We start from the raw sequence: 16,269 nt of genomic DNA on the forward strand, positions 1-16,269 counted from the left end.
ATACGCAACAAACTGTGATGAACTGTGTATTCTAACACCTTTCTTTCAGAACCAGCATTAACTTCTTGAGCAATTTGAGCTACAGTAGCTCGTCTGTTTGATCAGACCACACGGGACAGCCTTCCTTGCCCACGTGCATCAATGAGCCTTGGCTGCTCATGACCCTGTCGCCGGTTCACCACTGTTCCTTCATTGGAGCACTTTTGATAGACACTGACCACTGCAGACCGGGAACACCCCACAAGAGCTGCAGTTTTAGAGAATCTCTGACCCAGTTGTCCAGCCATCACAATTTGGCCCTTTTCGAACTCGCTCAAATCCTTACGCTTGCCCATTTCCTGCTTCTAACACATCAACTTTGAAATCAAGGGCTGAATCCGTAAATCACCCCCTAAACCAGGGGTGGGCAATTCCAGTCCTCGAGGGCCACTGTCCTGCAGAGTTTAGCGCCAACCCTAATCAAACACACCTGAACCAGCAAATCAATGTCTTCAGGATTACTAGAATGCTACAGGCAGGTGAATTTTATCAGGGTTGGAGCTAAATTCTGCAGGACAGTGGCCCTCGAGGACTGGAATTGCCCACCCCTGCCCTAAACCCTCATAAACTATTCCCTACATTAGTCAACTAATATAGTTCGCTTGAAGCAGTGAATGAAAACGAGTGCGTGAAGTCGGACAGCCGTTGAGTGTACATCGGCTGTACACTCGTCATTGCGGTGCAATGTGGGATTGAATGAGTGCCCTCAATAACGTCCACTATGGTTTCGGACAACATTACAAATAGCTGTCCCCTCAAATAATGCCCTATTTGAGGGTATAAGGGGCGATTTCGGATTCAGCCACAATGTTCACTTGCAGCCTAATATATCCCACCCACTAACAGGTGCCGTGATGAGGAGATAATCAGTGTTATTCACTTCACCTGTCATAATGTTATGCCAGATTGCTGTATATACACACACACACACACACACACACACTTCACATTTCAAGTTGATTAAACTTAAAACTAAGGCAGCACAAACACTTTAGGTTGAAACTTTTTTAACAGTGCACTGCAGTTTAAAAATAGTCGTAAAAATTGTTTGAAATATGAGATAATCACACATGAGGTAACCATTAGTCAGTACGTTTATACTATACGTAATAGTATATTATTCATCTATCTGTCCATTTTATCAAACCATTTCTAATATAAAAAAAAGTACATGCTTTAGAGTTAACATCCTAATGGTCATTATCCACTAACACTTGTTAGTCAGGGGTCTAAAAGTGGTTAAAACCATGGATGCATTATTACCATTGAGGCCATAACCACTAGCATATTTGCTGTACTATACTACTTAACTGTTGTAAAACCCATGGTAAAGTTTGATGAAGATTGTATGAAAATGGGGAAATCATTTATTTTTAGAATAAGATGCTAAACGGGAAACTTACTAGGTAGCAGGGTATAGAACTAACAGGAGATGTGCTGACAGCAAAAATGAGGCAAATTATCCGTCAAACTGTCCATTTAGAAAATCCGTGTCTTGATCATTATTCAGTATTTTTTGTTACAGTTCAGGCCTAGAAAAGGTTCTTGGGGGGGAAAAAAAGCACAGGCAATTACAACTTCCTCTTGCAAAACCCTCCTTTACTGCCTTTCTAAAGACAGAAATATACTGTGTGAATGTTAGTGGTAACGTTGATCAGAACAGGGCCACCAGGGCCTTACAGACCTGGTGACCCAAAGAAAGCAGCACCTGGTATTCGTCAGTTGTCATAAACACTGAAGTTTCTTTCCTTCCCCTTTTTTTTTTTTTATAGAGAGTGAGTTTAAAGGAAAACTTTTAGCTATTCATAGTGTCCTTTCCCCATTCTCCTCGGGTGTCATAAAACCATAAATCTCATCTCTGCACTCGCCTTCTAGCCAATAAAACAGCCCCCGTTTTATGAGCTGCTCTCTTTCTGAAGGTAAATGAGCCTTGCCACTGGTGACACCGCCGAAGTTTAAAACATTCTAACATAGATCTATACGAACTACTACATTTTTCCAGTCCAGGAAAAGTGACGAATGAAATCAAGACTAAATTCACAGACTAGGAAATTGCCATTTTTTGGCAATTTTGCAACCTGCCCCACCTCATGGTCTGGTAGCGATTCAATCTGAAACATACGATCCTCAATATGACAATTAAATTGGTACAACATCAGCACTTTTGTTTTGAACAAAACCCTAACAACCTAAGTAGCCTTTGACCAACAACCAGATTTCCTGTCCTGAAAAGCCGAGAGGTCAGGCAATGGACGGCACTGATTTCCAGCACCCAACCTAGACAAATGGTCCCTCAGCACCTGGACACCCACCGAGTTTATAAGATCCCCTCTCGCACCAGACCTCCATTATCTCAACCCTCTGAGAGCCTGTCTCAACCTCTTTGTTTGATGTTTACAGAGAACCCCACATCCCAGAAAAGGTCTCCGCTAATAGTCAACAACATAGTCCGAACACTAAAGCTCATACCAAAGACTAGGCTCTGAAATCTATTGCATTTCCCATAAGATTAGATTTCTGCACTTGTAAAATGGCCATATGCGTTGAGCTCATAAATATTTTCAATAAATAGCCAATATGACTCACGTGAATGGTACCAATAAATTGTACATTCCTACATTTAACAATTATTACGAAGCCCTCATTTTGGTTATTTTGTTTTTAGCAAAAGTTTTTCAATAAAGGTCATTATAAAGCTCACTAAATGCTTAAAGAAACTACAAAACCAACTAGGAGAAATGAGGGACTTCTTTTCATATTATCTTCAAGTATTATGATTGGAAATTCACTTACGTCTGATCTTGTGAACATGTTGTCATCCATGTCCGAGTCATTCGGGTCCAACACATCCTGGAAGGGCGGTAACGCTGGCGGTTTTCTCTTCTCCGAAAGTTCATTGTTTTGTAACCTACTGTGCCGGATTTGCGGCTTGTCTTTCAAAACTTTTTTATCCGAATGGGGGTGCTGCAGCAAGGTAGGACACGCTTGCTGCTTTTGCGAGCTCTCCGAAAAACTACTTTTCCGTTTTTTGGTAACATGGCCTTCACTGTCCAAAACAGGCCGCCGTTTACTTTGTCCCAAGCTTGAGAAGCTAATCTCAGATGGCCGCTGCTCCTTCGACGTGGTCTTGGGCTCCTTAAATCCCATTTGGGGAATGGCGCGCTCTTCCTGAATTGGTTGATTCTCTTTGGGTTTTTTGGAATCTTTAGAGAGTTTTCCAGAGTCCTTGCTGAAATCTCTGAAGGCACTTTTGGACTCCTTTGAGTCTTTGGAAGGCTTGTCCTTATGGTCCTTAGACGGTTTGTGGAGCTTGAGGGAGCCGCTGCTAATATTGTTTGTGGTTGTAAGAGCACTGGTGCTTTTGGACCCGTCCTATAACGAGAATATGACAATATTAGGAAAGTTATAGCCAATTACTTTGATAAACTAATTAATTCATCTTAGACTTAATTGTGTCCAAAGGGACAACCATAACAATAAAAAATACTACCATTCAAAAGTTTGGGATCAGTACGATTTTATTATGACTTTTATTTAGCAAGTAAACATTCAATTGATCAAAAGTGACAAACATCTTTTGTAACGTTATAAATGTCTTTACTATTTAAAATAAAAGCCGTTCTTTTAAAAAATTATGTTTGCATCATTGAATCATTATTTTCCTGTTAAAGGAACACTCCACTTTTTTTGAAAATAGGCTAATTTTCCAACTCCCCTAGAGTTAAACAGTTGAGTTTTACCGTTTTCGAATCCATTCAGCCGATCTCCGGGTCTGGCGGTAGCACTTTTAGCATAGCTTAGCATAGATCATTGAATCTGATTAGACCGTTAGCATCTCACTCAAAAATTACCAAAGGATTTCAATATGTTTCCTATTTAAAACATGACTCTTCTGTAGTTACATCGTGTACTAAGTCTGACGGAAAATGAAAAGTTGCGATTTTCTAGGCCAATATGGCTAGGAACTATACTCTCATAACTGCGTAATAATCAAGGAACTTTGTACCGTACCATGAGTGCAGTGGCGCAATGATATCACGCAGTGCCTGAAAACAGGCTAACTTCCGTCAACATAACCAACGTAACAACCTGCTCACACAGGGAGCGTGGTGGGGACTATTTTCAGGTGCACGATGTAACTACAGAAGAGTCAAGTTTTAAATAGGAATATATTGAAACACTTTGGTCATTTTTTTTTAGCGAGATGCTAACGGTCTAATCAGATTCAGTGATCTATGCTAAGCTATGCTAAAAGTGCTACCGCCAGATCCAGAGATCGACTTGACTGTTTAACTCTAGGGGAGTTGGAAAATGAGCCTATTTTTTTTTTTTAAAAGTGGAGTGTTCCTTTAAAGAAACTGGGAAACAATCTGCATTGTATAAAGCGCTGTATACTGTAAGTAATGCGGACATGATTAGCTATTTAACAAATCCCGATAAAAATTAAGCAGCACAACCGTTTTCAACATTGATATTAGTAAGCAATGGAGTAAAGGCTGCAAAAAAAATCCAGCTTTGCATCACAGAAATACATTTTTAAATATAATTTTATTTCAAATTGTTATAATATTTCACAATATATTTACTGTAGTTTTGTCAAACAAATTCAGCTTTGTTGAGCATAAGAGACTTCTTTCAAAAACATTAATAAGTCTTACTGAACATAATCTTTGATCGGTAGTTTATACCATAATTCCTTAATGTGCCATGGTATTCACATGGTAAAAAAATGTTTGTTAGTGAAATGAAGAACAATAAATTAACAACTGCTATATATATTCAAATATTGAACTTTCCAACCATTAAAATCGACAAATAATGTGCGTGCTCAAGAAAACAACCAAACCCATATGTGAAACATTTCCATAAACAATTTTTCAGAGTGATCTGGAAAATAATAGCACTGGGGGAAGGGCAAACTCAGAGCTATCCGAGAGGCAACCTGCGGACAAAGCAACAAGCCCTTCGTTGACTTTAATGACAGGGTTAGCCTATCTTCAAGCTAACTAGCTCCTGTCAATAAGTCACTGATGCAGTTAAGTCGTTAAGCAGTCTAGACAGAAAGGGTTCCTTTAAAACCTCTTATTTTGTTATATCTTTTAAGAGAAATAGACAAAACCTTTTCCCTCCTTTTGAAACGGTTGCAAACACATTGAAACTGGCTTTAAAACAACATAAAAGTCCTTTTAAATGGCCTAGAAGACAGCAATATGTTCATGTCAAATCAGTTATAATCAGGGTTTCTGCAGGTTTTTATGAAGGTCAATTTCAGACATGTTCAAGACCTTTTGTAAGGAAACTTTAAGGAATAAATAATGGAACAATACGTCAATATGTTTTCTAAATGTAAATGTCTAGGGAGAAACACAATGGGTTGTATTAGCAATGTTTCAAAGTTTGAAAAGAAAACTTCCAACAGATCTCAGTTACATTTTAATTACTTTAACAAAACAATTGCGTATGGCTTCAATACCTCTGCTCCCAAGTCCCAACCACTAGAATATGAAAACTTTTACTTTTCCTTTCGATCACACTGCAAAAAAAGTGATGTTCTTCCTCAGTATTTTTGTCTTGTTTTTCAAATGCAATGCCTAAAAGATTCTTAAAATCAAGATACATTTACTGGAGAATCAAAGGGCCAGATTTACTAAACAGGGCAAATTAGAGTGAGAGCGCAATTCCAAAAAAGCACCGATGGGAGTGTGAAGTTCTGCCCATGATCTACTGACAACACGCAAATTAAAGACCACAGACGCAGCCGGATCATTTCCATAATGACCAACACAATCTACCAGTTAGTGTCTGGTTTACGACATGCTTTTTTTGGGGCGGTAAATAATGGCGCAAACACCAGTAAATTGACGAGCACAAATCTTTGTTTCACTTAAATCACCTTGCATGATTTAAATACTCTACTCCCATAAATTTTGCGTTTGCGTCAATAAGGTCAGCCACAAAAATAACCCTTTTTCACTGCGTGTCTTTAGTAAATCCTGACAGTAGTTTTTTAACACCAAAAGAGGGTTTGCGCTGATATAAGATGTCAAGAGTTTCTGAATAAAAAAGGAACAAATATCTGCCAATGGGCTTTGTTCAAAAATTGTCTTAATTTAAAGGAAAAAATATTATTTATGCATCATTGATACATATTTGTTCTTGTTTTAAGCACAAACTTAAGTCCAAAAACAAGACAAAAGTATTTAATCGGATATGGACACCGTATTTGGCTAACTCCGTTTCCCTCACCTTGGACGATTGTATAATTTTTTCCTGAAAACTGTTGGGATGGCTCGAGACAAGAAGCCTATTCCTGTGACTGTTTATGCATCTTCTCCTGTAACCTTTTATTTTATTAAGAATTTATTTGAGAATTGTGCATTTAAGGTCTGCCTGAGCTGTTGTTCCCTTTTCCCAGTTTTGTTTGCTTTGTTTGTTCTGTTGGAACTTCATTAACAAAAATCTCAAGAAAAATATTCAAGAAAAAAATAAAGTTTCTGAATAAAAAAGGAACAAATATCTGCCAATGGGCTTTGTTCAAAAATATACTTAATTCAAAGGAAAAAATATTATTTATACCTCATTGACACATATTTGTTCTTGTTTTAAGCACAAACTTAAGTCCAAAAACAAGACTAATCTCAATTAAATTTTGATTTTAGGACGTTCATATATATTTATGGGAAAACAAAACAGAAATACTGGGGAAGATATACATCTTATGCAGCGCATGCAAGATTTAATGGCACGTTGTGAATTTAAGACTTTCTGCTCTGATTTAAGACCTTTTAAGGCCTTCATTTTCAGAAGGGTGTCTTTAAGAGCCGCAGAGACCCTGATAATGGACATGCTACAGTACATTTTGGCAGCAAACAAGAGAAACCTCTATTCTCTATATTTAAAATCTGACCTACCATGGCCATAACGCTTAGTGCTATTAGAGCTTAGTGCCAAAGCGCTTACAATATTTCCTCACGAAAACTGTTTTGCATTTCTCTGTCAAAACAGACTTTTCAGGGAACCATTATTGTTGGCAATCAATCAACCTTCAAAAAAATCTTCAACCATAACATCGAATTAAGTGGAGGAAGTGGAGAAGGACAACAAAGCGCAGACTGTCGTTTTTGTTTTTGCTAAAGCGACCGGTGTAGTAGTGCAGGGGAGGTTGGCTGCGAACGACCCCTGATCTGTCAGTAATCCATCACACGCAAGGACCTGTTTGGATTGGGAACCGTTTCCATGTGCTCGGGGGACTCTCGTAACTTCACTGTAAGAGCTAGCGTACAATGCAAGCTGCTTAAGCGGCGGCTAAGTGATATTGCACAGGAGACTAAAAATAAACCTATATCAAAGAAACGTGGCGGTGTGTAGTCAAGCAAGTTTTACTAGCATTACGGCTAATGTGGTTTAATAGATGCACGGATAAAAAGCTGCAGCGTCTAAGGTATTCTATTAGATTCTTTTAAAAAGAATGACTATTTTCCTTCATTAAAATGCCATTTCAGACTGATTAACAACAATGTGTTGGATAACTGTACACATGTAAAATGTGTAGATAAGAATCGGTTACACTTTATTTTAAGGTGTTACGGTGTAATTATATATTTAAGTTCTATTACTCTAGGGTTAGGGTAGGATTAGGCTTAGTTGCATGTAATTATGCTTAATTTAGTTATAACAATGTGTAACAAAGACACTGTACAATAAAAAAAAATGACCTAAGAATCTTGCAGAACGCTGTTGTAACGGGACACCTGGCGAGTTCGTTTACGCCATCGGAATGTTCGCATGTGCTTTCTCAGCAGCCAAGAAATGCTTGACTTAAGCCAAGTTTCACCTCTCTAAAATCCTTGGATTTAAATAGCCCCTAACGTCTTTCAACTTGCCAAATATGCAGGATTAAGCAGGATTCCTTGGAGAAACTGGGAGTCATGCAAAGTTTTCTCAAAGTTCAGACTTGGAGATCCACACTCACCTTTGACCCTGGGAAAGACTTGCTCTTTTTCGCATCAGAGAAGGTCAATGTTAATGAGCTGCTGGGTAATGTGGGCAGCTTTAGATGCTGCCCGAACAGAGAAGTGGAGCCCTCCTGCATTACCATTACCTAAGAGATGAAGGACAATAAAAGAAAATGAACACTTTTATTCAGCAAGGATGAATTAAATTGATCAGAAGTGACAGTGAAAGACTGCGATTCAATCAATTTCTACAAAATATTTCTATTTCAAATAAATGCTGTTCTTTTGAACTTTCTACTCAACTACAAATTCTGAAAAATAATGCTTCACGGTTTCCACCAAAAAAATGTTAAGCAGCACATATGTTCTCAACATTGATGAGCATATTAGAATGATTTCTGAAGGATCATGTGACACTGAAGACTGGAAAAATTATGTATAGAATTGTAACACTTTTGAAAATGTTAGCATATGCTACAATCAGTTATGTTTTTGTTTTTTACTGATAAAATGTACACAAAAAGCCCTGTTTTTAGGAAAAGGAAAGTTGTTTTGAAGATTATATTACGTGTGCAGTAAAAAAATTAAAAAGTAAAACATTAAGAGGAGAAAATATTGTTTAACTTCTGTTAATCTAGGGCTGGCGGTATATTGAGTTAGTTTTTCATAAATGATATAGGATAAGGCAATACCATTTATATCGATATACATTAGTTTGATATTACGAGCGCATCTGAAAATTAGGGGAGGACACACAATGAGCTGTTGTGTGGAAAGTGCATAATCCAATTTGTCCTAAACATGAGACAAGCTTTATATCATTAAGAGCTTCAAAATAACTTGTAAGATACAGTTAATGCGTATCGTATAAAGCAGCTTGGCCTTGTCAGATGCTCTGACAGATACTTGCGCATGTTTGAGATGTGGTAATTTCCCTAAGTGCATAACTTACATTTCACAGGTATATTCTTCATCTTTAAATGTTAGAAAATCATGAAAATATTTCCATTTTTCTGTCAGGGGTGACGAGCCTTATCAAGCAAGTCTCCACTAAACTTCACAGACTTCAGCGAACAAGCGCCACCGCTGGCATGAGCGCCAAACAGAAGGAGCACAATAGAACAAAGTGTAATAATTCTGATTAAAATATACATTTTCCTAAAATATTTGTTATTGGACATTAAATGTTACATATGTGACCCTGGACCACAAAACCAGTCATAAGTCGCACAGGTATATTTGTGGCAATAGCCAACAATACATTGTATGGGTCAAAGTTATCGATTTTTCTTTTATGCCAAAAATCATTACGATTTTACGTAAAGATCATGTTCCATGAAGATATTTTGTACATTTCCTACCGTAAATATATAAAAAATGTATTAGTAGCAATATGCATTGCTAAGGACTTCATTTGGATAACTTTAAAAGTCGATTTTCTTGCAACCTCAGATTCCAGATTTTCAAATAGTTGTATCTCAGCCAAATATTGTCTTAAAACATACATCAATGGAAAGCATATTTATTCAAAATGATACATAAATCTCTCTCTCTTTTTTTTTTTTTAAATGACCCTTATGACTGGTTTTGTGGTCCAGGGTCATATATGTAGTTTTCAATTCTGCTTTAAACTGCATTATTTTTGTTTTTAGATTGTAATTGTAAATGTGATTTTAACTCTTTTTTTTGCACATAGTCTTCATGGTTACATTCACTCGATGTGTTTTCTTAGCCTTCAGTAAGAACATTGCTTGTAGGACACAGAAAGACAGAAAATGTTTTTTTTTTAAATCCAAATTGCGAAAAATATTCAAGATATATATGGTGTACCTATAGCCACTCAGCCAAAAAATAGAGAGACAAGATTTTTTTGTCCGTATTGCTTAGACCTATGTTAAACACAGTGGAACATTTAAAATGGAGTTTGTCCTTACTTTAGAGTCTTCTGAAGATCTTTTGTGAGGATCCCTTTGCTGCAAAGGACAAAATACATATATTACAGTCGAAAAAATTGACTATGAGTCAACACAAACCACCACAGACACACACACACACACACACACACACACACACACACACACACACAAACAAACACACATTTTGGCACAAAGCACTTTGCTTACTCCTAGCCTGATGTAATGACGAAATGCCTTTCAACAGCCAAAACAATCAGGTAAATTGGAAAGGACATTTCTCAGTCACCACCTTGCTAAATTGATATTGCTCTCTTAATTAAAACAACTTCCCGCGCAACTGCTGTTTGCCAATAAACTGTTTCGATTCCTGCCATGGTTCATCTGTAAGCCAGACAAGCACCAGAGAGGAGATGTTGTTATACCCCCAGCAGTAAAACATTTAAATTACTGGAATGAGGCAAGAGAGGGTGAACTAAAACTACAAAGAGGGCCCTCTCAAGAATAATTTCTTTAAATATGCCTTAAGGGTAAAATCGTCCCAGTTCATAGCTAATCCACGCTAAAGTGCTTTCGAGTGCTGGTGGAACTTCAAAATGTGTCCAAGATCAACAAAATGGATAAATATAAGCCAGTTGATTCATAAAAAGCATGTGGATCCCTTTGGAACGGGCCCAAAGACAACTCAAGTTTCCTGTAGTGATAGATGGTCGTGTCAAGACTAGCCCAATCAAATCTTGTAAAGTTACTTATTGTCTTTGTTGATGGGAACAGTAATTCCATTAGGACTGATTGCCTGACATTGACATTGGAAGACTGTTTGCTAGTGCTAACACAGACACGCAGCAAGGAATATCCTTGCATTTTTCCACCTGTGAACGGAGTGCACATATTTTTAAAACCATATGGGGCTAACTAGTCATTTCCCCTGCATGAACACCTTTTGAGGTTTGAAGGATTCCAACCATTGATTTCGGAGGCTAATACGTTTTCTCAACCGTCTTTAACCAAGATGTACATTTTCTTAGGAACTGATAATGGAAGAAGTCACACGACTAAAAAAAGACCCGCCTATCTTGTTCCCAGAGGTTAGCCACGTACCCCTCCAGCCTTGAGCAGCTTCCTACGAAACTCCTCAGTTGGGTTGTTGAACGTGAGCTTTTCACAGCGGAGATGATTGACAGGTGGGTGGCCCTCCAAGTGCAGGAACAAATCGTAGTCAAAGCGCACTTTTTTTGGTTCTTCCTGGTGAAAAGCGACAAGAATATTACATTTACCCAATGTACATAGTCACAATGCTGTTTGGATTGGTTTAATTTGATGTCACAGATCAAATACACTCGTTTATTCGGATAATAATTCACAAACAACCAGACAGTACCTTATTTTTAAAGTAAACTTCAATAGGCAAGATAAATCCAGCGTATCCAGACTCTTCAACTTTATATGGTGGATCCTTGCACACTGCAAGAGAGAGAAAGAGAGACTGTTAGTTTAATTTTAACATGAAAATAACCAATACTTTAAGCAATAAGGGACAAAAAGGTCTGCTATATTCTGAATATAACCGTGGCTATAGGGTGTCATGTTTTAGTCATAATATAGCTTGAGTGCCTGTTGTAAAGTAAGTATTAAAAGCAAAAAATGAAATGTACTATTTTTTTTCCTTTAAAAGGATCATGAAACCCCATAACACATTTTGTTGTGATGTTAAAGGGGACCTATTATGCCCTTTTTTACAAGATGTAATATAACACTCCGGTGTCCCCAGAATTGTGTATGTGAAGTTTCAGCTCAAAATACCACACAAATAATTTATTACACCATGTTGTAAATGCCCATTTTTGAGTGGAAGGAAAAACATACTAGTTTTGTGCATGTATCTGTAAATGCAAATTAGCTGCTGCTTCCCTGAAGAAGAGGGCGGAACCTTTGCAGCTCAATCAAAATCAAACAGATGTTTTAGTTTTTGGCCATCATCTCACAGTCATTTATTGATTTGTATTTGATTTGTGAAAGTTGTTAATCTCTAATGATAAGATTTATGTGACATACGGTTATATTTTTGAAATGCATCAAGGTGCCCCCGACTCTATTCGTTTGTCTATATGAGTACGTTGTAGGTCAGTGTTTTATTGGTTGTTGTCTCCCCTCTTCCCACACCATACACTCCCACTTTTTCACAGTTTTACACACCCATTTCTTGAGACTTTAAGATCTGAGGTGTGCGTGAAAGCAATGGGAGGTTACATACTCAAAAATCAAGCATTGTTATTATTCAAGCAACATTACATGAGTCAAATAGGCGTATTAGGCATGCGTTTCGTGCCAGAGCAATATGGGATTATATTCATCATGACCTGGTGTGAACGAGCATCACTGGAGGAACAGTCAAGTTTAAGGCAAAATAAGGTTACACATTATTTTATGGTGTCATTGTTACAATGCAATTATTTATTTAAGTACTGAGTAATATTAATTAACTACATGCATTTAATATAGGGCTAGGGTAGGATTAGGTTGAGGGTTAGTTGCATGTAATTATGCATAATATACTGTTATTACTATGGTAAATACATGTAACATAAGTAACAAGGACACTGTAATAAAAAGTGTTACCCCGAATAATATTGTTTATTACACACAAAAATATTATTCCTACTTTGGAAGTCAATGGCTACCGTCAACTGTCTGGTTACCAACATTCTTCAAAATATCCTCTTTTGTGTTCAGCAGAAGAAAGAAACTCATACAGGTTTGGAACAACTTGAGGGTGAGTAAATGACAAAATGTTCATTTTTGGGTGAACTATCCCTTTAAGCTAATCAAGACTGCATTTATTTTATATCAAATACAGTAAAAACGGTTAGATTGTTGCTGAATTTCGAGCTGCCATCTTCAATGTCACATGATCCTTCAGAAATAAAAATATAAATACATAAAGCAACCGTCTAACCCTTTGTAAACAAGAACCTTCATTGCAAGTAAAAATATATGGTGAAAAGTCGCAATGAACTCCACATCTCCACCGTGTCTCAGGGAGGCGCTCTAAAAAGGTTCATAGCCTCTCACGGGAGCTTATTAGCGTTTAGACTTGCAGTTTAAATGACCTGTAACGTGCGTGACATCTTCCCCGATTAACTGCATTATTTATATGTCTTTATGGCCAAATCCTTTGTGCAACATGAAAGCAATGCGCTTCAATCTTGTTATTTTAATTTATGGCCTTCATCAAGAGACGCTACTTATGAAAACAAACGGCTCCAAAGCGCATTTAGTTTTGCTTACACAAATCATTCATCATCATAATCTCAAAACACCAAACCTCCACAGTGAATAAATTATCTGTGTCGACACACTTGTTTTACAGCGATGCAATGCTATTCATCCAGACACATCTGTGCCTTTTTATCTCTCTCTTACACACACACACACACACACACACACACACACACACACACACACACACACACACACGCACGCACGCACGCACGCACGCACGCACGCACACACACACACACTCTGTCCCAATTAGACATTTCAGGATAAACACCCAGTAGTTTAGGTCAGGTGACGCCCCATGGGAACACTTGTTTGTCTCGCTCTCCAAATCCCAAAAGAGCTTCTTAACAGCATCACCAATTAGTCAACATGCACTGTTGAGCGTAAATGGATACAAGGACACCTGCAGATAACGTGAAATAAGAGGAACTAGTTCTTTCCTTACGTCTTTTAATACAATGAAATGTACTCAACATTATGTCAAATTAAGCCATTATTAAAATAAAATGTTTTTGTATGACAATTAACCTCAAACTCTCAAAAATGTTGCTGATTTGGTATTCAAAGAAAAAAAGAAAAAAAAGATGAAGTTTCCCCAACAATTTTAGGCAGCACAGATACACTTTTAATAGATGGTTCAAAAGATGTCAAAAATCTTGCGTGGTAGTACATGCAGATATTGACTTAAAACGCCGCCTTGAAGTCTTTCTCGATGAACCAACATGGAACTCCTTCAAAGAGGCAGTGAAAAACCCAAGATGCTCTCGTTATTTTCTCCGCGTTGCTCTTGAAGGAAACACGCTCCTACTGACAAAGCTCAATAGCAATCGGCATGCTAAGGTTACATAGCAACTGAGCCCCTCCCCCCCCAGGCTATGGGATGACTTTAATGGCTAGACGATGACTGACCTCGAGCCTAAGGTCGCCGGATCCCGAAACAGCAGCCGCTAAACAAATATTACAGAGATTGATTGCCGTGCCAGGTCACGTTTAGTTATCGTCCCTTGAAAGGGTCTGTTTAGGACGGCGCATTAATTTGGTCCCGTGAAGCCACAGGCAGTGAGAAGGGTGAGACTATTATGGGATGTTTTGTTTATAAGATGCTTTCTCTTTCTCTCCTGTGTGATTTCTTAGCTATTCAAAACACTTCAACAAGCTCTCCAAACCCAAGTGGTATATGCTCTTACTGAAGGCGTCTGGTTTTTGCTTGTTGCCGTTACTCAGACAGGCACACGTACTGTATTTTGGAGATTTAACATGCAACTCTGCATAATTTTGCATTCAATTAGCATCACCTCTGAAAGTCAATGCAATGTGGCCATGATGTGCTTTGCAAACACTGCCACTGGAAATGGAGTTAGCATTTTAGCACATCCGTGTCCAGCGTCCTGAAGTCAATGGGTTTTTGACTTGAAATAACGTCTGTGGTGAACACAAGCGCAAGATATCTTCAAGTTTTATTCTACAACATAAAATACATCAGTAATACCCTCTTTTGATTTTTTAAAGCTTTTACTTGTCTTGTAAAAGGCAGTTGCTAACTAGAGATGCACTGATCGACTGGCTAGGGACCAGAATCAGACGATTTTCGCCATGTTTAGCCCAGGCCGGTCTGTATTTTTTGCCAGCAGTACATGCAATAACGTCAGCTGCACATTGCTCGTCTCTCCGATGGTGACGTGACACACACCTGTCTCCTCTCACTCATTCGCAACGGTTAAATAGTGCTTGTATTGCGCATAATTTTGCCTCTCAAACAACTTGTGATTCGTGTAAGTACCAAAATGAGTGGCTTACTGAGCTTAAACAGTCAAAATGCCCATCTTAGCAAGTATTCAGTTAAACACAGTCAGCTTTGAAACGTTAAATAGTTAAGATAACGCATGTTGTGAACAGTGTATTAGATCTATGCATAAGCTCTTGAAGTGACAGCAGCCTAATATACCTGCTGCCTACCATGTTCATCAAAGAACAAAAGACAAGGAAAATCACTCTCTGCTCTTGACTGAATAACTTTTGTAACTTTAATTGTAAGGATTCATTTCTATTTAATTTAAGCACTGAAGACTTTCCATAGTGTTATTTTACATTTGATTACATTCATTTCTGTAGTATTTCTTACCTTATTAATATCCTACTGTTAGACCCACCAGAAAAGATCTGTAAAAATCGGTATCGGCAGGTCACACTTGTGTGAAAAAATGTAATTAAAATAAAAATCAGGGACTAGAGAGGTTGTCAGGGACATGAAACATCCTCAGCCGAACAGGTAAACTCATCTACTCACTATTTTCACAGCCTCATTGTGTTTATAACTGAACTCTAGAAACTATTATAACTCAAACTTTTAGGGAAAAATGCTTTAAACAAAGACTGAGAGTTGTTGGAAGCCTTGTGACACTGAGGTCAAGCGTGTAAGAATCATAAGCTTTTGTTAGTGGCAGATCTTAAAGAATAATGTTTTATAGCTACACTAAAGGCCTGTTCACACCGGGACGATTTTCGCACGCGTTTATCGCCGACGTTTAACGCCTCGGGACTAAACAATGGGCGCCAATGTGAGTGTTCACACCGACGCGCAAAACGCCAGGCGTAAAAGCGTCATTTAAAAAAAAACGCCTCGGGTTCGTTTTTTTATTTTGACGCGGCGCGTAAAAAACTGTCCGACCAATGAGATCGGCGCTTTTGTTCACGTGCCTGGAGCTGCTGAAGTGACAGTAAAACACGACTTGGTGGCGCTCAAGCACAAAACGGTCTTGCCGAGCACACATTGATACGACGAAGAAGTAGTAAGTAGACAAAGAAGAAGATGAACTGCTAATGCTGCTTGCCAGTTAGCAAAAAGTGTGTGAATGGTTTTGTCCATATACATAATATGTCTATGGTTTTGGCAAGCACGTAAATACTGTCTCTCTTCTCCTTCTGTGTGACAAGCGAGTGTCAGAGGCTTAAAGTGCCGCAGCACCACCTTGTGTACCGCGAGCGCATCGACTGAATGTGCACGTTCACGCGGCGCAGCGCCAGTGAAAATCGCTTGGGTGTGAACACTCAAGACGCGCCGAAAAACGGCACGAAAAACG

General features: G+C 38.3%; 1 protein-coding gene across 1 annotated transcript in view; it reads right to left on the minus strand.

The window, feature by feature from the left end:
- Positions 1-16,269, minus strand: part of mllt3 (MLLT3 super elongation complex subunit) — an 82,176-nt gene that overhangs the window by 25,749 nt on the left and 40,158 nt on the right. The window contains exons 3-7 of the mRNA XM_079842972.1: positions 11,289-11,371; positions 11,009-11,152; positions 9,929-9,967; positions 8,012-8,140; positions 2,833-3,411 (exon numbers count right to left, since the gene is read on the minus strand). Of these exons, the coding sequence (XP_079699098.1) occupies positions 2,833-3,411; positions 8,012-8,140; positions 9,929-9,967; positions 11,009-11,152; positions 11,289-11,371 (974 nt within the window). The remainder of the gene's footprint in view (positions 1-2,832; positions 3,412-8,011; positions 8,141-9,928; positions 9,968-11,008; positions 11,153-11,288; positions 11,372-16,269) is intronic.

Source organism: Gobio gobio, assembly GCF_949357685.1.
Source record: "Gobio gobio genome assembly, chromosome: 2".
Lineage (NCBI taxonomy): Eukaryota > Metazoa > Chordata > Actinopteri > Cypriniformes > Gobionidae > Gobio > Gobio gobio.